This window comes from Salmo salar, chromosome ssa26 (assembly GCF_905237065.1).
Source record: "Salmo salar chromosome ssa26, Ssal_v3.1, whole genome shotgun sequence".
Lineage (NCBI taxonomy): Eukaryota > Metazoa > Chordata > Actinopteri > Salmoniformes > Salmonidae > Salmo > Salmo salar.
In genome coordinates, this window is record NC_059467.1 from 49,993,680 (window position 1) to 50,017,632 (window position 23,953).

General features: G+C 42.9%; 1 protein-coding gene across 1 annotated transcript in view; it reads left to right on the plus strand.

Annotated features, from left to right (window-relative positions):
• The first annotated feature begins 256 nt into the window (after positions 1-256).
• LOC106588001 (Krueppel-like factor 13) overlaps positions 257-23,953 on the plus strand; it is a 60,043-nt gene continuing 36,346 nt past the window's right edge. Inside the window, exon 1 of the mRNA XM_045708017.1 lies at positions 257-1,204. Within this exon, the coding sequence (XP_045563973.1) occupies positions 757-1,204 (448 nt within the window). The 5' untranslated portion in view covers positions 257-756. The remainder of the gene's footprint in view (positions 1,205-23,953) is intronic.

A 23,953-nucleotide genomic window follows, 5' to 3' on the forward strand; every position in this document is an offset into this window, starting at 1 on the left:
CATTATGGACTACAATAAGACAGTAATATATCTTATTCTTCTTGTGCTGAGCCGTTTTATTTTCTCTAGAAGATAAGAGAGAGAGAGAGAGAGAGAGAGAGAGAGAGACAGAGAGAGAGAGAGAGAGAGAGAGAGAGAGAGAGAGAGAGAGAGAGAGAGAGAGAGAGAGAGAGAGGAGGGCTCTTTATCGCAGATACAACAGTCCACAGCACTGTCTCTCTGTACAGTACATCATGTCCCGATCTAACTTTGTTTAACGAGGTCACGATTCTGGCGCTCCGGAGCGCATCGGTATCCAATGGATAAGCAGCTGCAAGACGACACACCCCTTTATGCATCGGGATGGCACGCCCCCAGCATGGAAACAGCTTCTAGTCGACTCGGCACATTGACCTGTCACAATGCAGGGGACAACTAGGGACATATCACTGGGATGGACTATGTTCATTTGGCTAAAGAAAGAAAGAAAAGTTATTATCGTTTCATAACTGTTTAATTTCCAAAGACCGGAAAAGGGTTTCATACTCGACGTTGTTTACGTTTAGATTTTTTTGTTGTTGATCTAGGATGGCAATTCCATGGAGAAGCCGGTAACATGTATTATGTGAGTTGTTTCCTATTGATAGTATACTGAGACCAAAGCTACCTCCATAATCACATAAAGGGATCAACCCGAATGAAATCATTTTAAAACCAGAACATAGTTGATATATTTGAATGTCACCAATTACGCATCGGTGTTCAGTTTGAAGGGATATGGATCATTTCGCCGCTGAGTGCCTTGTGTCTATGTCCAGTCGGGCTATCGTTCACCCTAAAGAGAACCGAGAGATCAAAACAGAACCAGCCTGCTATCCAAGGAACGATGGAGAAGACCTGGTCAAAGACAACTCTTCTCTTTTCGTGGTGGCGAGGATTCTAGCGGATTTTAACCAGCAGCCATCCACGACTACTAGCGATATTGCCGAGCGGGCAAAAATACAAGAAGGGTGCGTATCGCCAGCTCAAGTCACAGAGGATGGGAATAGTGCCACACCTATCCTCGACAGCCCCGCCGCCGACCTCACACAAAGAGGCAGCAAACGTGTCAGAGGTCGATCCGAAACGGAATCGTCTCAGAAAAAGCACAAATGTCATTATTCAGGTTGTGAAAAAGTTTACGGGAAGTCGTCCCACCTCAAAGCGCACCTAAGGACACACACAGGTCAGTTCCCTTTAAAACAATTTACATTCAAAATGCAAGATTTATTGTGATATTTAAACCCCATTATTCTGTTCTTCTTCAGTTTCACTAGGAGCCTAGTATTATAAAGGGCTGTGTGTGAATAGTGACCATAAATTGGATGTGAGCCAACGCATTGATGCAATGCACAACGTGTCACATACGGTCGTTCACTGTTATCTATTATTTTGACCCGTTGCACATTAAAAATAAAAGCTTTTTATTTATTTTTTTATTTTAAAAACAACACATTATCTAACTATTCTGTTAATATACACTTAACCCTGTAAACGACCCTCTCTAAAACAATGTTAGAGTTGCAGTGAATGAGAGAGCTGCGTTACATCGTAGCATTGTCTGCGTTCACTGGCCGGTGAATAAGTTGAGCGACTGTAGAAAGCAGCTCAACTCGATGACCTGCAGTATGGGAGGTGTAGAACACCAGGTGCAGCGTCATGGATTCACAACTACTGAAGTACACCACGATGGGCTTGTTTCAGTTCATAGAAAAACTCTAGAAACACAGTGAACATAACAACAACAACAACAAACTATTTGACTTTATCAGAAAACGTTTCTGAGAAAGTCAAATCAATGTATTTACTCTAAGCAATATATCCTATAGGAAAGGATGGATGGAGGAAGAGAGAAAGAGATAGACAGAGAGGGTAAAGAGAGAGAGAGAGAAAGAGATAGACAGAGAGGGTAAAGGAGAGAGAGAGAGAGAGAGAGAGAGAGCGAGATGGTAAGTGTGACTCTAAGCTCTTTGTTTTGCTGTGGGAGGATGTACCACACCCCCTTCACTGGCTCCTCACTAGTTACCACAGCCACAAAGTCATAATTATGGAAAAACCGCACCTATTTCTACAATGTATCTTCTTAAAATCGGATTTTAACCCTAACCTTAAATTAAGACAAAAAAGCTATTTTTGTTTTCATGAATTTTTAAAAATATAGCCAATTTTCACTATGTGCTTGTGGTAACTAGTGACAACCCCTTCCCTGCCAACACCAGAGTTCTCTCTCTCTCTCTGTCTCTGTCTCTCTCTCTCTGTCTCTCTGTCTCTCTGTCTCTGTCTCTCTGTCTCTCTCTCTCTGTCTCTCTCTCTCTCCCTCTCTCTCTCTCTCTCTCTCTCTCTCTCTGTCTCTCTCTCTCTCTCTCTCTCTGTCTCTCTCTCCCTCTCTCTCTCTCTCTCTCTCTGTCTCTCTCTCCCTCTCTCTCTCTCTCTCTCTCTCTCTCTGTCTCTCTCTCTCTGTCTCTCTCCCTCTCTCTCTCTCTCTCTCTGTCTCTCTCTCTCTCTCTGTCTCTCTCTCTCTCTCTCTCTGTCTCTCTCTCTCTCTCTCTCTCTGTCTCTCTCTCTCTCTCTCTCTCTCTCTCAGTCTCTCTCTCTCTTGGCTCCAGGCCCAGCCCCAGACAAACACTCTGCCTGCCTTACAGCTGATCTGTCCAGCAACAGACTCAGCTAGCAGAGCTCAGACACAGAGAGGGTTTCCCATAGGATAAGATGCTTCATATCATGTCATTAGATGGAGACATATAAACTCCACAACCGTAATCCATGTTATTACCACGTGATAAAGCAGTGTGCCAGAGCTCAGACATATCATATCATTAGATGGGGAACATAATGTCCTTAATCTGCCATCCTATAGCTTTCTGAGACCCAGCAGTTCATTGTTGTCCTGTCTAATGGACATTTGTTTTCCTACGTGTCCCTAAGGCCATTACATGCCACTGTGTTGGGACTTGTTGTACCTTTGAGAGGAGCATTCTGGGTTTTTCAATGATATCATGTGTGTGTGAGGCTTCATCATCTTTTCTTCTTTGTTCTTCAAAATAGCTACCATCACAATTACCATCACAATTACTATTACAATTAGCATCACGATTACCATCACAATTACTATCACGATTACTATCACGATAACATCACAATTACCATCACGATAACCATCACAATTAGCATCACGATTACCATCACAACTACTATCACGATTACTATCACGATAACATCACAATTACCATCACGATAACCATCACAATTACCATCACGATAACATCACAATTACCATCACGATAACATCACAATTACCATCACGATAACATCACAATTAGCATCACGATTACCATCACAACTACTATCACGATTACTATCACGATAACATCACAATTACCATCACGATAACCATCACAATTACCATCACGATAACATCACAATTAGCATCATGATTACCATCACGATAACCATCATGATTACCATCACGATAACCATCACAATTACTATCACGATTACTATCACGATAACATCACAATTACCATCACGATAACCATCACAATTAGCATCATGAATACCATCACAAACACCATCACGATAACCATCACAATTAGCATCATGAATACCATCACAATTACCATCACGATAACCATCACAATTAGCATCATGAATACCATCACAATTACCATCACGATAACCATCACAATTAGCATCATGAATACCATCACAATTACCATCACGATAACCATCACAATTACTATCACGATTATTATCACGATAACCATCACAATTAGCATCATGAATACCATCACAATTAGCATCATGAATACCATCACAATTACCATCACAATTAGCATCATGAATACCATCACAATGTGCACATTTTATGGTAAGTGTGTGTAATTGTGTAAATATAATTTTTTGTGAGTTTGATATTCAAATGGTTTCTAACAGGTAAATACCTCAGGAATAGTTTGGTGAGTTTTCAGAGCAATGTAATCATTTTGTCCCATTAAATCAGACCTGTCCTCTGTATCTGTTTTCTATCTACTCACCCCATTTACAGTGATGTTAAATGTTTCATAGTTATTATCAACTGAGTCCTAATGGTCACTACAGCGCACGTACAACAAAACCACGTAATAACTACCCCCCCCCCCCCATGTTATTTTCATCCCAACCCTTATGTTGATGAGGATAGAGCATGTTATGAGGAGGTATTCATCAAATTGATAGCCTGCTGCTACTCTCTGTTCATTATCTATGAGTCACTTTAATAACTCTACCTACATGTACATATTACCTCAATTACCTCCACTAACCGGTGCTCCCCTCACATTGACTATGTACCGTAACACCCTGTATATAGCCTCCACATTGACTCTGTACCGTAACACTCTGTATATAGCCTCCACATTAACTCTGTACCGGTACCCCCTGTATATAGCCTCCACATTGACTCTGTACCGTAACACCCTGTATATAGCCTCCACATTGACTCTGTACCGGTACCCCCTGTATATAGCCTCCACATTGACTCTATACCGGTACCCCCCTGTATATAGCCTCCACATTGACTCTGTACCGTAACACCCTGTATATAGCCTCCACATTGACTCTGTACCGTAACACCCTGTATATAGCCTCCACATTGACTCTGTACCGGTACCCCCTGTATATAGCCTCCACATTGACTCTGTACCGGTACCCCCTGTATATAGCCTCCACATTGACTCTGTACCGGTACCCCTGTATATAGCCTCCACATTGACTCTGTTCCGGTACCCCCTGTATATAGCCTCCACATTGACTCTGTACCGGTACCCCTTATATATAGCCTCCACATTGACTCTGTCCCGGCACCCCCTGTATATAGCCTCCACATTGACTCTGTACCGGTACCCCCTGTATATAGCCTCCACATTGACTCTGTACCGTAACACCCTGTATATAGCCTCCACATTGACTCTGTACCAGTACCCCCTGTATATAGCCTCCACATTAACTCTGTACCGTAACACCCTGTATATAGCCTCCACATTGACTCTGTACCGGTACCCCCTGTATATAGCCTCCGCATTGACTCTGTACCGGTACCCCCCTGTATATAGCCTCCACATTGACTCTGTACCGGTACCCCCTGTATATAGCCTCCACATTGACTCTGTACCGGTACCCCCCTGTATATAGCCTCCACATTGACTCTGTACCGGTACCCCCTGTATATAGCCTCCACACTTACTCTGTACCGGTACCCCCTGTATATATCCTCCACATTGACTCTGTACCGGTACCCCCTGTATATAGCCTCCACATTGACTCTGTACCGGTACCCCCCTGTATATAGCCTCCACATTGACTCTGTACCGGTACCCCCTGTATATAGCCTCCACATTGACTCTGTACCGTAACACCCTGTATATAGCCTCCACATTGACTCTGTACCGTAACACCCTGTATATGGCCTCCACATTGACTCTGTACCGGTACCCCCCTGTATATAGTCTCCACATTGACTCTGTACCGTAACACCCTGTATATAGCCTCCACATTGACTCTGTACCGATACCCCCCTGTATATAGCCTCCACATTGACTCTGTACCGGTACCCCCTGTATATATCCTGCACATTGACTCTGTACCGGTACCCCCTGTATATATCCTCCACATTGACTCTGTACCGTAACACCCTGTATATATCCTCCACATTGACTCTGTACCGATACCCCCTGTATATAGCCTCCACATTGACTCTGTACCGGTACCCCCTGTATATAGCCTCCACATTGACTCTGTACCGGTACCCCCCTGTATATAGTCTCCACATTGACTCTGTACCGTAACACCCTGTATATAGCCTCCACATTGACTCTGTACCGGTACCCCCCTGTATATAGCCTCCACATTGACTCTGTACCGATACCCCCCTGTATATAGCCTCCACATTGACTCTGTACCGGTACCCCCTGTATATATCCTCCACATTGACTCTGTACCGTAACACCCTGTATATATCCTCCACATTGACTCTGTACCGATACCCCCTGTATATAGCCTCCACATTGACCCTGCACTGGTACCCCCTGTATATAGCCTCCACATTGACCCTGCACTGGTATACCCTGTTTATAGCCTCCACATTGACTCTGTACTGGTACCCCCTGTTTATAGCCTCCACATTGACTCTGTACTGGTACCCCCTGTATATAGCCTTGCTATTGTTATTTTTACTGCTGATACTCCCCTCTAACCCTAACCCTATCCATCTACACATCTCTGATACTCCCCTCTAACCCTAACCCTATCCATCTACACATCTCTGATACTCCCCTCTAACCCTATCCCCATCTACACATCTCTGATACTCCCCTCTAACCCTAACCCTATCCATCTACACATCTCTGATACTCCCCTCTAACCCTAACCCCATCTACACATCTCTGATACTCCCCTCTAACCCTAACCCCATCTACACATCTCTGATACTCCCCTCTAACCCTAACCCTGTCCATCTCCACATCTCTGATACTCCCCTCTAACCCTAACCCTGTCCATCTACACATCTCTGATACTCCCCTCTAACCCTAACCCTATCCATCTACATATCTCTGATACTCCCCTCTAACCCTAACCCTATCCATCTACACATCTCTGATACTGCCCTCTAACCCTAACCCATGTTGTGTTGCTACCATGTTATTGTCATGTTGTGCTGCTACCATGTTATTGTCATGTTGTGCTGCTACCATGTTGTTGTCATGTTGTGTTGCTACCATGTTATTGTCATGTTGTGTTGCTACCATGTTGTTGTCATGTTGTGTTGCTACCATGTTATTGTCATGTTGTGCTGCTACCATGTTATTGTCATGTTGTGTTGCTACCATGTTATTGTCATGTTGTGCTGCTACCATGTTATTGTCATGTTGTGCTGCTACCATGTTGTTGTCATGTTGTGTTGCTACCATGTTATTGTCATGTTGTGTTGCTACCATGTTGTCATGTGTTGCTGCCATGCCATATTGTTGTCTTAGGTCTCTCTTTATGTGGTGTTGTGTTGTCTCTCTTGTTGTGATGTGTGTTTTGTCCTATATTTATATTGTATTTATTTATTTATTTTTAATCCCAGGCCCCCGTCCCTGCAGGAGGCCTTTTTCCTTTTGGTAGGTTGTCATTGTAAAATAAGAATTTGTTCTTAACTGACTTGCCGAGTTAAATAAAGGTTAAATAAGATGTGAAAAGTTATCAGAACATCTGAATAATACTGTAAGATAAGGATTTCCTGACCAGAAATTCTCCTGACCTTGGTACTGAATATCAAGTGAGTCTAGACCTGCAGTCATATGATTCAGAAAAATGGCTTCAAAATCCTGAACATAGCACTTTTAATGAACAATATTCATATTCTGTGAGTTGGGTGTGAACTCCTCAACTATAATCCTCCTCCCACTCACTTTGTTATTGTAGTGAGACTGCACTGCACCACAAAACGGGGACAATCAGCCATTTTGTCTAGACTGCTGTGCTGAGCTAGTGTTCTACGTGTGGAGAAGAGAGACTGGCCCTTAAGGTGCTGATAGACAGCAGGGGGTGGGTGGGCGGGGGCCCATTCATTTTCAATGAAGACTAGACAGGGGTGGGGGGGGGGTGAAATTCTATCCAGGCAGAACGGTCGGGCGGTGCTCGTGCAGGTGACTGCCACTCAAGTGAGGCTGAGAAAATAGAAATCTGTGCTATTTCTGAAGCAGTGGTGTCATTGTTGACCAATCACGGTAGACAACGTAGCCTGTTGGGGTGATACGCCAGCGCGTACTTCCCTTGTCCTCTTTAGCTAGCTGGCTAACAACTAGCAATTTACACAGACACGTTTAACAATAAGTTTCAAGTTTCACGGTTTTTCTTTTTTTCATGTCACATGCACAAGTACAGTGAAATGCCTTGCTTGCAAACTCAAAACCCAACAATGCAATAATTTATAACAATGTATTACTAGAAAAAAAACATGAGAAATAAGAAGAAATATGAAGAACACAGTAAGTAAGAATACTATATACAGGATCAGTTAATACCATACTATATACAGGGTCAGATAATACCATACTATATACAGGATCAGATAATACCATACTATATACAGGGTCAGATAATACCATACTATATACAGGGTCAGTTAATAGCATACTATATACAGGATCAGTTAATACCATACTATATACAGGGTCAGTTAATACCATACTATATACAGGATCAGTTAATACCATACTATATACAGGATCAGATAATACCATACTATATACAGGATCAGTTAATACCTTACTATATACAGGATCAGTTAATACCATACTATATACAAGGTCAGATAATACCATACTATATACAGGATCAGTTAATACCATACTATATACAGGATCAGTTAATACCATACTATATACAGGGTCAGATAATACCATACTATATACAGGGTCAGTTAATACCATACTATATACAGGATCAGATAATACCTTACTATATACAGGATCAGATAATACCATACCATATACAGTTAATACCATACTATATACAGGGTCAGATAATACCATACTATATACAGGGTCAGATAATACCATACTATATACAGGGTCAGATAATACCATACTATATACAGATAAGACCATACTATATACAGGGTCAGATAATACCATACTATATACAGGATCAGATAATACCATACTATATACAGGATCAGGCTCTGATCAGGCCCTACACCCAAACAAGGGCACTCCGTTCATCCACCTCTGGCCTGCTCGCCTCCCTACCTCTGAGGAAGCACAGTTCCCGCTCAGCCCAGTCAAAACTGTTCGCTGCTCTGGCACCCCAATGGTGGAACAAGCTCCCTCACGACGCCAGGACAGCGGAGTCAATCACCACCTTCCGGAGACACCTGAAACCCCACCTCTTCAAGGAATACCTGGGATAGGATAAAGTAATCCTTCTAACCCCCCCCTTAAAAGATTTAGATGCACTATTGTAAAGTGGTTGTTCCACTGGATATTATAAGGTGAATGCACCAATTTGTAAGTCGCTCTGGATAAGAGCGTCTGCTAAATGACTTAAATGTAAATGTAAATGGATCAGATAATACCATACTATATACAGGGTCAGATAATACCATACTATATACAGATAATACCATACTATATACAGGGTCAGATAATACCATACTATATACAGGATCAGATAATACCATACTATATACAGGGTAAGATAATACCATACTATATACAGATAATACCATACTATATACAGGGTCAGATAATACCATACTATATACAGGATCAGATAATAACATACTATATACAGGATCAGATAATACCATACTATATACAGGGTCAGATAATACCATACTATATACAGGATCAGATAATACCATACTATATACAGGGTCAGATAATACCATACTATATACAGGGTCAGATAATACCATACTATATACAGGGTCAGTTAATACCATACTATATACAGGATCAGATAATACCATACTATATACAGGGTCAGATAATACCATACTATATACAGGGTCAGTTAATACCATACTATATACAGGATCAGTTAATACCATACTATATACAGGGTCAGTTAATACCATACTATATACAGGATCAGATAATACCATACTATATACAGGGTCAGTTAATACCATACTATATACAGGATCAGATAATACCATACTATATACAGGATCAGTTAATACCATACTATATACAGGGTCAGATAATACCATACTATATACAGGGTCAGTTAATACCATACTATATACAGGGTCAGTTAATACCATACTATATACAGGATCAGTTAATACCATACTATATACAGGGTCAGATAATACCATACTATATACAGGGTCAGTTCCAGTACCATATTAACAATGTGCAGAGATACTGGAGTGATGGAGGTAGATATGTATAGGGGTGTGGTGACTAGGCAACAGGATATAAGATAAACACAGTAGCAGCAGCTTGTATGTGAGTGGGTGTGTGTGTGTCTGTGTGTATCAATCAAGTATCAATGTATGCATAATATGTGAGTGAGCAGGTTACATAAATCATTATTTTCGAATCTATTTTTGGATTCCTAATTTCTGTTGCACGTACAGGTAAATGTGTTTTCATGCACGGATACGGTGTTATAGCGATTCACTTTTCGCACGTAGTGTTTGTTTATTTCGTTGCTATGGTCACAAGCAGCTGTGGCCCTTTTGTGTAAAGACACTAGCTGTCTGACTAGGTGGACTAGACGTTGTACTCAGTGGGGAACTCTGCCATATTCCGGTGGGTGTCTGCACACAGGGCTTTAGTTACCATTTGGTTAGACTTTTGCCTCTTCGTTCTAAAACTGAACTCATTGTCTCTAAAGGGGTTCTTCAGCTGTAGAGTTTAAATTATATGTTGGCAACAGGGTTGGATCTCGTTTCGCTTCAAGTAAACAAGAGAAGTTGAGTGATTTGTGGCAGCGTATTGTAGCCTGCCTGAGTGTGTGTGTGTGTGTGTGTGTGTGTGTGTGTGTGTGTGTGTGTGTGTGTGTGTGCCACGGGTTACACGAGGATACGTGTGCTGCGTTGGTCTGAGGTTAGTGGATGTTGTGTTGTGTTAGGTTTCTGTGACAGCGGCCCAGATGGGAACAGCAGAGCGCGGAACAGAGCACTGTCTGTGTTGGTGTGTGTGTGTGTGTGTGTGTGTGGTATTTCCTGCTGTTGTTGAAACACACGCCATCGGTGCATCCCAAATGGCTCCCTATTTCCATTATAGTGCACTACTTTTGACCAGTACCCTGTGGGGAGAAGCCCAAAAGTATTGCACTATATAGGGAATAGGGTGCAATTTGAGACTTCTTCTCTTCTTTGAAAAGAGCTTCTATTTTTCCTCATTACATCACTCTCTCAGTTAGTCAATACAACTACCTCCTCCACTTTACCTCAGGTAGTCTTAGTAAATACAACTACCTCCTCCACTTTAGCTCAGGTAGTCTTAGTAAATACAACTACCTCCTCCACTTTACCTCAGGTAGTCTATACAACTACCTCCACTTTACCTCAGGTAGTCTATACAACTACCTCCACTTTACCTCAGGTAGTCTATACAACTACCTCCACTTTACCTCAGGTAGTCTTAGTAAATACAACTACTACCTCCACTTTACCTCTGGTAGTCTTAGTAAATACAACTACCTCCACTTTACCTCAGGTAGTCTATACAACTACTACCTCCACTTTACCTCAGGTAGTCTTAGTAAATACAACTACCTCCACTTTACCTCAGGTAGTCTTAGTAAATACAACTACCTCCACTTTACCTCAGGTAGTCTTAGTAAATACAACTACCTCCACTTTACCTCAGGTAGTCTTAGTAAATACAACTACCTCCACTTTACCTCAGGTAGTTTATACAACTACCTCCTCCACTTTACCTCAGGTAGTCTATACAACTACCTCCTCCACTTTACCTAAGGTAGTCTGTACAACTACCTCCTCCACTTTACCTCAGGTAGTCTATACAACTTCTACCTCCACTTTACCTCAGGTAGTCTTAGTAAATACAACTACCTCCTCCACTTTACCTCAGGTAGTATTAGTAAATACATTACCTCCTCCACTTTACCTCAGGTAGTCTTAGTAAATACAACTACCTCCATTTTACCTCAGGTAGCCTTAGTAAATACAACTACCTCCACTTTACCTCAGGTAGTCTTAGTAAATACAACTACCTCCACTTTACCTCAGGTAGTCTTATTAAATACAACTACCTCCTCCACTTTACCTCAGGTAGTCTTAGTAAATACAACTACCTCCACTTTACCTCAGGTAGTCTATACAACTACCTCCACTTTACCTCAGGTAGTCTTAGTAAATACAACTACTACCTCCACTTTACCTCAGGTAGTCTTAGTAAATACAACTACCTCCATTTTACCTCAGGTAGCCTTAGTAAATACAACTACCTCCACTTTACCTCAGGTAGTCTTAGTAAATACAACTACCTCCTCCACTTTACCTCAGGTAGTCTTAGTAAATACAACTACCTCCACTTTACCTCAGGTAGTCTTAGTAAATACAACTACCTCCACTTTACCTCAGGTAGTCTATACAACTACCTCCTCCACTTTACCTCAGGTAGTCTATACAACTACTACCTCCACTTTACCTCAGGTAGTCTTAGTAAATACAACTACTCCCTCCACTTTACCTCAGGTAGTCTTAGTAAATACAACTACCTCCTCCACTTTACCTCAGGTAGTCTTAGTAAATACAACTACCTCCTCCACTTTACCTCAGGTAGTCTTAGTAAATACAACTACCTCCTCCACTTTACCTCAGGTAGTCTTAGTAAATAGAACTACCTCCACTTTACCTCAGGTAGTCTTAGTAAATACAACTACCTCCACTTTACCTCAGGTAGTCTATACAACTACCTCCTCCACTTTACCTCAGGTAGTCTATACAACTACTACCTCCACTTTACCTCAGGTAGTCTTAGTAAATACAACTACCTCCACTTTACCTCAGGTAGTCTTAGTAAATACAACTACCTCCACTTTACCTCAGGTAGTCTTAGTAAATACATCTACCTCCACTTTACCTCAGGTAGTCTTAGTAAATACAACTACCTCCTCCACTTTACCTCAGGTAGTCTATACAACTACCTCCTCCACTTTACCTCAGGTAGTCTATACAACTACTACCTCCACTTTACCTCAGGTAGTCTTAGTAAATACAACTACCTCCACTTTACCTCAGGTAGTCTTAGTAAATACAACTACCTCCTCCACTTTACCTCAGGTAGTCTTAGTAAATACAACTACCTCCTCCACTTTACCTCAGGTAGTCTTAGTAAATACAACTACCTCCACTTTACCTCAGGTAGTCTATACAACTACCTCCACTTTACCTCAGGTAGTCTTAGTAAATACAACTACTACCTCCACTTTACCTCAGGTAGTCTTAGTAAATACAACTACCTCCTCCACTTTACCTCAGGTAGTCTTAGTAAATACAACTACCTCCTCCACTTTACCTCAGGTAGTCTTAGTAAATACAACTACCTCCTCCACTTTACCTCAGGTAGTCTTAGTAAATACAACTACCTCCACTTTACCTCAGGTAGTCTTAGTAAATACAACTACCTCCACTTTACCTCAGGTAGTCTATACAACTACCTCCTCCACTTTACCTCAGGTAGTCTATACAACTACTACCTCCACTTTACCTCAGGTAGTCTTAGTAAATACAACTACTACCTCCACTTTACCTCAGGTAGTCTTAGTAAATACAACTACCTCCTCCACTTTACCTCAGGTAGTCTTAGTAAATACAACTACCTCCTCCACTTTACCTCAGGTAGTCTTAGTAAATACAACTACCTCCACTTTACCTCAGGTAGTCTTAGTAAATACAACTACCTCCACTTTACCTCAGGTAGTCTATACAACTACCTCCTCCACTTTACCTCAGGTAGTCTATACAACTACTACCTCCACTTTACCTCAGGTAGTCTTAGTAAATACAACTACCTCCACTTTACCTCAGGTAGTCTTAGTAAATACAACTACCTCCACTTTACCTCAGGTAGTCTTAGTAAATACAACTACCTCCTCCACTTTACCTCAGGTAGTCTATACAACTACCTCCTCCACTTTACCTCAGGTAGTCTATACAACTACTACCTCCACTTTACCTCAGGTAGTCTTAGTAAATACAACTACCTCCACTTTACCTCAGGTAGTCTTAGTAAATACAACTACCTCCTCCACTTTACCTCAGGTAGTCTTAGTAAATACAACTACCTCCTCCACTTTACCTCAGGTAGTTTTAGTAAATACAACTACCTCCACTTTACCTCAGGTAGTCTTAGTAAATACAACTACCTCCTCCACTTTACCTCAGGTAGTCTTAGTAAATACAACTACCTCCTCCACTTTACCTCAGGTAGTCTTAGTAAATACAACTACCTCCTCCACTTTACCTCAGGTAGTCTTAGTAAATACAACTACCTCCACTTTACCTCCAGGAAAATAGGGACAGTGTTTTATACAATGCCCCTCGGTGAGGCTTTATTGGTCCTGTTCATGAAGTAGCTCATGGATTATATTTATCCCGGTGAAGTTTGAACCTGATCTTTCGGGTGAAGAAAGAAAGTGGCAGTTGGTCTTTGTCAATGTTATAGCTGCTAAGCTGAAGCCGACACATATATATCTCTTTTTCAATTCTCTCTCTGTCATTCTGTACAGTGTGCAGTTAGTGTGCAGTTGAGAACGTTCAACACATGTTGTGTTTGGCTCAGTGTTCACACAGCTGTTTAAGTACACAGAGACATTATGACACATGGAAGTGAAAGCAACAGTTTCCAGTTGTCAGTTACCTCTCTATCTCTCTCTCACACTATTTAGGTCTCTTTCTCCCCCATACTCTCTCTCTCTCTCTCACTCCTGGATCTTGACTGCGGAGCGCTGCAACTGGCTCGGTCAGATAATATGTTTTCCGTCTCGCTCTCCTCTCATTGGGTAATCAGAGAATGTGGGTCATTTGAGTTCAGCTCTGGCTCAGCCAACACAGTTTGTCCCCGAAGTGTGTGTCTCTCTCTCTCTCTCTCTCTCTCTCTCTCTCTCTTTCTGTCTCTTTCTCTCTCTCTCACTCTCTCTCTCTCCCATCTCTCTCTCTCTCTCTCTCTCTCTCTCTCTCTCTCTCTCTCTCTCTCTCTCTCTCTCTCTCTCTCTCTCTCTCTCTCTCTCTCTCACACCACTCCAGTGTGTACCAGTAGAGCAGAGAGAACAGGGAGTTCCCTCTTAGCTTGAAGCCATTTAAGTACTAGGAACTCCCTATCTTTTTAAAAGCTTTTTGTGTCAAATGTCAGTGAAAGCTGGTTTGTGTCTAATTACCTTTATTGACCATTGACATTTGACTTTAAAATGTATTTTGACTCATAAGAACTTGACTGAACTTGAAATATAAACATTGCAGTGAATTGGTTAACATTGCGATGTTGATTAGTGTCCAAATGTATTTTTTTTATTGTAATCAATAGATCATCATACACATTTTTTTTGTTTCTTCTAGACTTAAATAATTGTAATGAACTTGAAAAGGGTGCAGGGAGTTGACAGCTTTTGTACTATGTACTCTGCAGTCACGAAACACAGCTGGGAGCCAATGGAATAACAGCAGACTGTCTGCTGATAAGTGGTGAAGGTAATAATGAGTGTCTGAGTAGCTTCACAGTGTGTCTGCTGTAAGAGATAGTCACAACAACCTGGAGCGCAGGGCTTCAGTACTAGACACTCAAGGTGTCAGTTAAGAATTAACCACAGCACAGCAACCCTCCCCTCCCTTCAGGATCTAAAGACAGGGACTACATCCCAAATGGCACCCTATTCCTTACATAGTGCACTACTTTGGTGCCCTGGTCAATAGGGCTCTGGTCAAAAGTAGTGCACTATAATAGGGAATAGGGTGCCATTTGGGAAGGTAAACAGGGAACAGTTTAAATGGCTGACACTGGAACATACCGTTTCCCTTGTGGACTTTAAAGGGATACTTCACCAATTTTAAACATCATATATCTCCATTATCTCCAGCACCATACCAGTGATACTGAACAGGATGTTCAAATAGCTATTGGTTTGAGTGCCCCTTTAAGTTGAAAGTAAGCATTGCTTTGAAACAAACTGCTCTCCTTTGGAACCAGAGAGAGAGCTAACAGGAGCCTCTCTCAGGGGGGATTGTGGGAACAATTGTAATATTCACCGTTTGTCTCTTGTTTAACTCCTAAAGCACATGTTGCTACCCGGCTTAATGAGTCAGAGGTTTCCCTTTGTTAGGTAGTTGGTCAAAGTCTTCAGTCTGTACCGTAGTACAGTGGTCAAAGTCTTCAGTCTGTACCGTAGTACAGTGGTCAAAGTCTTCAGTCTGTACCGTAGTACAGTGGTCAAAGTCTTCAGTCTGTCCTATAGTACAGTGGTCAAAGTCTTCAGTCTGTACCGTAGTACAGTGGTCAAAGTCTTCAGTCTGTACCGTAGTACAGTGGTCAAAGTCTTCAGTCTGTACCGTAGTACAGTGGTCAAAGTATTCAGTCTGTACTATAGTACAGTGGTCAAAGTCTTCAGTCTGTACCGTAGTACAGTGGTCAAAGTCTTCAGTCTGTCCTATAGTACAGTGGTCAAAGTCTTCAGTCTGTACCGTAGTACAGTGGTCAAAGTATTCAGTCTGTACTATAGTACAGTGGTCAAAGTCTTCAGTCTGTACCGTAGTACAGTGGTCAAAGTATTCAGTCTGTCCTATAGTACAGTGGTCAAAGTCTTCAGTCTGTACCGTAGTACAGTGGTCAAAGTATTCAGTCTGTCCTATAGTACAGTGGTCAAAGTCTTCAGTCTGTACCGTAGTACAGTGGTCAAAGTATTCAGTCTGTACTATAGTACAGTGGTCAAAGTCTTCAGTCTGTCCTATAGTACAGTGGTCAAAGTCTTCAGTCTGTACCGTAGTACAGTGGTCAAAGTCTTCAGTCTGTCCTATAGTACAGTGGTCAAAGTCTTCAGTCTGTACCGTAGTACAGTGGTCAAAGTCTTCAGTCTGTCCTATAGTACAGTGGTCAAAGTCTTCAGTCTGTACCGTAGTACAGTGGTCAAAGTCTTCAGTCTGTACCGTAGTACAGTGGTCAAAGTCTTCAGTCTGTACCGTAGTACAGTGGTCAAAGTCTTCAGTCTGTACCGTAGTACAGTGGTCAAAGTCTTCAGTCTGTCCTATAGTACAGTGGTCAAAGTCTTCAGTCTGTACTATAGTACAGTGGTCAAAGTCTTCAATCTGTCCTATAGTACAGTGGTCAAAGTCTTCAGTCTGTCCTATAGTACAGTGGTCAAAGTCTTCAGTCTTCAGTCTGTCCTATAGTACAGTGGTCAAAGTCTTCAGTCTTCAGTCTGTCCTATAGTACAGTGGTCAAAGTCTTCAGTCTGTACTATAGTTCAGTGGTCAAAGTCTTCAGTCTTCAGTCTGTACTATAGTACAGTGGTCAAAGTCTTCAGTCTGTACTATAGTACAGTGGTCAAAGTCTTCAGTCTGTCCTATAGTACAGTGGTCAAAGTCTTCAGTCTTCAGTCTGTCCTATAGTACAGTGGTCAAAGTCTTCAGTCTGTACTATAGTACAGTGGTCAAAGTCTTCAGTCTGTCCTATAGTACGGTGGTCAAAGTCTTCAGTCTGTTCTATAGTACAGTGGTCAAAGTCTTCAGTCTGTCCTATAGTACAGTGGTCAAAGTCTTCAGTCTTCAGTCTGTCCTATAGTACAGTGGTCAAAGTCTTCAGTCTGCAGTCTGTCCTATAGTACAGTGGTCAAAGTCTTCAGTCTGTCCTATAATACAGTGGTCAAAGTCTTCAGTCTTCAGTCTGTACTATAGTATAGTGGTCAAAGTCTTCAGTCTTCAGTCTGTCCTATAGTACAGTGGTCAAAGTATTCAGTCTTCAGTCTGTACTATAGTTCAATGCACGGTGGTGGCCAACATCAGCAGGGGGAGTTCAGGTTACAGTGGAGTTCACCAGACAGGTGTTGTGTGATTTCCAGGAAAAGGAGGAGGTTCTTTCCTGTGGAGCTGCAGTGATCATTCTGTTAAAGCCTTAGATGGAGAGAGAATAATACACACACACACACACACACACACACACACGGAATAATGCAGCTAGAGCAATCTTTTATCTCGCCTTCATTTGACCAGGAAGTCTCTTGAGGTTTGAACTATTCGTCTCACCAGGAAGTCTCTTGAGGTTTGAACTATTCGTCTCACCAGGAAGTCTCTTGAGGTTTGAATTGTTATTCTCCAACAACAATCAGGATATGTGTCCAGAACAGGATGGCCTTTCGTTGACTTTAGTAAATATACATTAAGATTGAACGTGTGACAAGTTATTTTCTCCTCCTTTGTTTAACTGAATGTATTGTCTAGACTATAAGGGTCTGTACTATGGGTTACTATATATCATATATATATAATATTATCTAAACAGTTTAGATTCTATAAGCATCCTAAGGATAGGTTCTACTTCTGTAAGTTACAATCAGCGCTCCAATTAACTGGCCGACTCTGGTATTTTCCTGTACAAACCCATCAAGTCATAGGGTATATATATTTCACACAGAACTATTATTAAAACCCTTTCCTGTCCACAGTGTCCAGTTTCCCAGTCTGCCACTACTAGGTAACACAGTGTCCAGTCTTCCAGTCTACTAGGTAACACAGTGTCCGGTCTCCCAGTATCCCAGTCTACTAGGTAACACAGTGTCCAGTCTCCCAGTCTACTAGGTAACACAGTGTCCAGTCTCCCAGTCTACCACTACTAGGTAACACAGTGTCCAGTCTCCCAGTCTGCCACTACTAGGTAACACAGTGTCCGGTCTCCCAGTCTCCCAGTCTACTAGGTAACACAGTGTCCAGTCTCCCAGTCTACTAGGTAACACAGTGTCCAGTCTCTCAGTCTACTAGGTAACACAGTGTCCAGTCTCTCAGTCTACTAGGTAACACAGTGTCCAGTCTCCCAGTCTACTAGGTAACACAGTGTCCAGTCTCCTAGTCTCCCAGTCTACTAGGTAACACAGTGTCCAGTCTTCCAGTCTACTAGGTAACACAGTGTCCAGTCTCCCAGTCTACTAGGTAACACAGTGTCCAGTCTCCCAGTCTACTAGGTAACACAGTGTCCGGTCTCCCAGTCTCCCAGTCTAGAAGGTAACACAGTGTCCAGTATCTCAGTCTACTAGGTAACACAGTGTCCAGTCTCCCAGTCTACTAGGTAACACAGTGTCCAGTCTCCCAGTCTACTAGGTAACACAGTGTCCAGTCTCCCAGTCTACTAGGTAACACAGTGTCCAGTCTCCCAGTCTCCCAGTCTACTAGGTAACACAGTGTCCAGTCTCCCAGTCTACTAGGTAACACAGTGTCCGGTCTTCCAGTCTACTAGGTAACACAGTGTCCGGTCTCCCAGTCTCCCACTACTAGGTAACACAGTGTCCAGTCTCCCAGTCTACTAGGTAACACAGTGTCCAGTCTCCCAGTCTCCCAGTCTACTAGGTAACACAGTGTCCAGTCTCCCAGTCTACTGGGTAACACAGTGTCCAGTCTCCCAGTCTACTAGGTAACACAGTGTCCAGTCTCCCAGTCTACTAGGTAACACAGTGTCCAGTCTCCCAGTCTACTAGGTAACACAGTGTCCAGTCACCCAGTCTACTAGGTAACACAGTGTCCGGTCTCCCAGTCTACTAGGTAACACAGTGTCCAGTCTCCCAGTCTACTAGGTAACACAGTGTCCGGTCTCCCAGTCTACTAGGTAACACAGTGTCCAGTCTCCCAGTCTACTAGGTAACACAGTGTCCGGTCTCCCAGTCTACCACTACTAGGTAACACAGTGTCCGGTCTCCCAGTCTCCCAGTCTACTAGGTAACACAGTGTCCAGTCTCCCAGTCTACTAGGTAACACAGTGTCCAGTCTCCCAGTCTACTAGGTAACACAGTGTCCGGTCTCCCAGTCTGCCACTACTAGGTAACACAGTGTCCGGTCTCCCAGTCTACTAGGTAACACAGTGTCCAGTCTCCCAGTCTACTAGGTAACACAGTGTCCAGTCTCCCAGTCTCCCACTACTAGGTAACACATTGTCCAGTCTCCCAGTCTACTAGGTAACACAGTGTCCAGTCTCCTAGTCTCCCAGTCTACTAGGTAACACAGTGTCCAGTCTTCCAGTCTACTATGTAACACAGTGTCCAGTCTCCCAGTCTACTAGGTAACACAGTGTCCAGTCTCCCAGTCTACTAGGTAACACAGTGTCTGGTCTCCCAGTCTCCCAGTCTACTAGGTAACACAGTGTCCAGTATCTCAGTCTACTAGGTAACACAGTGTCCAGTCTCCCAGTCTACTAGGTAACACAGTGTCCAGTCTCCCAGTCTACTAGCTAACACAGTGTCCAGTCTCCCAGTCTACTAGGTAACACAGTGTCCAGTCTCCCAGTCTCCCAGTCTACTAGGTAACACAGTGTCCAGTCTCCCAGTCTACTAGGTAACACAGTGTCCGGTCTTCCAGTCTACTAGGTAACACAGTGTCCGGTCTCCCAGTCTCCCACTACTAGGTAACACAGTGTCCAGTCTCCCAGTCTACTAGGTAACACAGTGTCCAGTCTCCCAGTCTCCCAGTCTACTAGGTAACACAGTGTCCAGTCTCCCAGTCTCCCAGTCTACTAGGTAACACAGTGTCCAGTCTCCCAGTCTACTAGGTAACACAGTGTCCGGTCTTCCAGTCTACTAGGTAACACAGTGTCCGGTCTCCCAGTCTCCCACTACTAGGTAACACAGTGTCCAGTCTCCCAGTCTACTAGGTAACACAGTGTCCAGTCTCCCAGTCTCCCAGTCTACTAGGTAACACAGTGTCCAGTCTCCCAGTCTACTGGGTAACACAGTGTCCAGTCTCCCAGTCTACTAGGTAACACAGTGTCCAGTCTCCCAGTCTACTAGGTAACACAGTGTCCAGTCTCCCAGTCTACTAGGTAACACAGTGTCCAGTCTCCCAGTCTATTTGTTAACATAGTGTCCAGTCTCCCAGTCTACTAGGTAACACAGTGTCCAGTCTCCCAGTCTACTAGGTAACACAGTGTCCAGTCTCCCAGTCTCCCACTACTAGGTAACACAGTGTCCAGTCTCCCAGTCTACTAGGTAACACAGTGTCCGGTCTCCCAGTCTACTAGGTAACACAGTGTCCAGTCTCCCAGTCTACTAGGTAACACAGTGTCCGGTCTCCCAGTCTACTAGGTAACACAGAGGGACAATCTTTCGTCTCTTACACTTTAAACTCCCCTTTTCTCCACTCCCTAATCACACACAGAACCTGCTACATACAGATGATTCTCACTCTATAGAGTTAACGGGACAACATTTACATTTACATAATATTTACATACAGTTTTCAATTCACAGTAGCGACGGGAATGTCACGATCCAAGAGAGGGTTCATTTGACATTCTTGCTTATTAGCTGATAAGTATTCCTAATTTATTTGAATGTATTCCTAGTTATCTACCCTCAATTACCTTGTACCCCTGCTCATTGACTCGGTAATGGTACCCCGTGTATATAGCCAAATTATTGTTACTCATTATGAATTTATCAAGTAATGTTAGCCTATCAGTACGAATATAAAATACAGTAGGTCTACCTTACAATATTACAACAAACTAGGCTTCTTTTCTATCAATATCATGCAAATCATTAGGCTACATGTGGTAAAAGTGGCGACAGGTAGCCTAGTGGTTAGAGTGTTGGGCCAGTAACCAGTAGGTAGCCTAGTGGTTAGAGCGTTGGGCCAGTAACCAGCAGGTAGCCTAGTGGTTAGAGCGTTGGGCCAGTAACCAGCAGGTAGCCTAGTGGTTAGAGCGTTGGGCCAGTAACCAGTAGGTAGCCTAGTGGTTAGAGCGTTGGGCCAGTAACCAGCAGGTAGCCTAGTGGTTAGAGCGTTGGGCCAGTAACCAGCAGGTAGCCTAGTGGTTAGAGCGTTGGGCCAGTAACCAGCAGGTAGCCTAGTGGTTAGAGCGTTGGGCAGGTAGCCTAGTAGTTAGAGTGTTGGGCCAGTAACCAGCAGGTAGCCTAGTGGTTAGAGCGTTGGGCCAGTAACCAGCAGGTAGCCTAGTGGTTAGAGCGTTGGGCCAGTAACCAGCAGGTGTTCTAGTGGTTAGAGCGTTGGACCAGTAACCAGCAGGTAGACTAGTGGTTAGAGCATTGGGCCCGTAAATGAAAGGTTGTTGGATCAAATCCCCTGAGCAGACAAGGTACTAATCTGTTGTTCTGCCCCTGAACAAGGCAGTTAACCCACTGTTCCTAGGCTGTCATTGAAAATAAGAATTTGTTCCTAACTGACTTCCCTAGTTAAATAAATAATAATTGTGACTAATGGTGGGTGTAATTCCCTGGGGATTTGAGATGTTGATCTGTTTTATATGGAAGCTCTTTCCTGACACCTAAAAAATACATATCGATAATACATATAATGTGTGGCCAGAACTATGGATTTGGTTTAATAAAAAAATATTGACACAAAAGCGTTTGAAAAGAAAGACAAAGTAATGTTGTGTAGGCTGATTTGCATCATGATTTGTTCGACAGGATTTTTTGTTTTCGTCCTCCCTAGAGCCAGGACTTTATCCAGGAGTCTATCCAGGAGTTTATCCAGAAGTTTATCCAGGAATTTATCCAGGACTTTATCCAGGAGTTTATCCATGAGTTTAGCCAGGAGTTTATGAGGGAATTTATCCAGGAGTTTATCCAGAAGTTTATCCAGGAATTTATCCAGGAGTTTATCCAGGAGTTTATCCAGGAGTTTATCCAGGAATTTATCCAGGAATTTATCCAGGAATTTATCCAGGAGTTTATCCAGAAGTTTATCCAGGAGTTTATCCAGGAGTTTATCCAGAAGTTTATCCAGGAGTTTATCCAGGAGTTTATCCAGGAGTTTATCCAGTAGTTTATCCAGGAGTTTATCCAGGAGTTTATCCAGGAATTTATCCAGGAGTTTATCCAGGAGTTTATCCAGGAATTTATCCAGGAGTTTATCCAGGAATTTATCCAGGAATTTATCCAGGAGTTTATCCAGGAGTTTATCCAGGAATTTATCCAGGAGTTTATCCAGGAGTTTATCCAGGAATTTATCCAGGAGTTTATCCAGGAATTTATCCAGGAGTTTATCCATGAGTTTATCCAGGAGTTTATCCAGGAGTTTATTCAGGAATTTATCCAGGAGTTTAAAACCATATGACCTGGTTAGAAACAATCTGGTCCCATCAACTGATGTATTACTATGTCATACCCAGAGTTTCCCTGGTTAGGTTAGCCTGCCAGAATAGGGAAAACTCTGGGCCCCAGGAAAACAATCCCCCACACCACTCTGGGACCTGTGGTGCCACCTCTGAAAACACCAGACAATGTCACACATGAGAAAACATATTCTGTTTGAATGATCTATTATCTCAACATGTTGACTTAGTTTGACTTGCGTATCTAAACGTTTTTGACTTACATGTCTCGACATTTTTGGGCTTCCGTAGATTTATGTGGCTCAGTGCAGCCGGCACCCAGGCGGCAGCTACTGCGACAATTTCAGAATGTACAGTAACAGGCTGCTACTGTAATTTCAGAATGTACAGTAACAGGCTGCTACTGTAATTTCAGAATGTACAGTAACAGGCTGCTACTGTAATTTCAGAATGTACAGTAACAGGCTGTTACTGTAATTTCAGAATGTACAGTAACAGGCTCAGGGAAAAACTCAATAAAACAAGTCTCAAATGTAGGGAAAATGTCTTTACATTTCAGCTGTTTCAAAAAGCATTGCTCTGCTATTACAATTTATACTGAAACGAGTGTTGAGCGGAACAAGACAATTCTGTTTTCAATGCCGTGCTCGGCGGGGGGAGCAACTGTCTGGCGAGGGTGGTGCTCGACCTCCGGAGGTAGCTCTCCAGACGTTTAGACGACAGTATTGTCTCTGAAGAACCTCTAGAAAATGTCCCTTTGCTATCGTCAATAGTCCGCCCCCCCTGCCCAACTCCCTCCCTCTCTCCCTGCCCTCCAAGACACAGGCCAGTGGGGGACGTACATTTAAGCCCCTAGGAGCTTTATTAATAAAGAGCATTAGAGACGGAAAAGTACCAGGTTAAGTCCAAAATGGCACCCTGTTCCCTATATAGTGCACTATTTTTGAGGGATTCCCTATGGGCCTGGGTCTAACATAGTGCACTATATAGGGAATAGGCTACCATTTAGGACATATCCCCAGCCTCATCCACCCTCCTCCATCTCCAGAAGGGACGAATCAGCGTAGTTTTTACTCAGCAACAGGCAGCAGTAGCCAGGCTTTAGCAGAGTAGGTTTGCGTCCCAAACGGCACCCTATTCCCTATATAGTGCACTACCTTTGACTA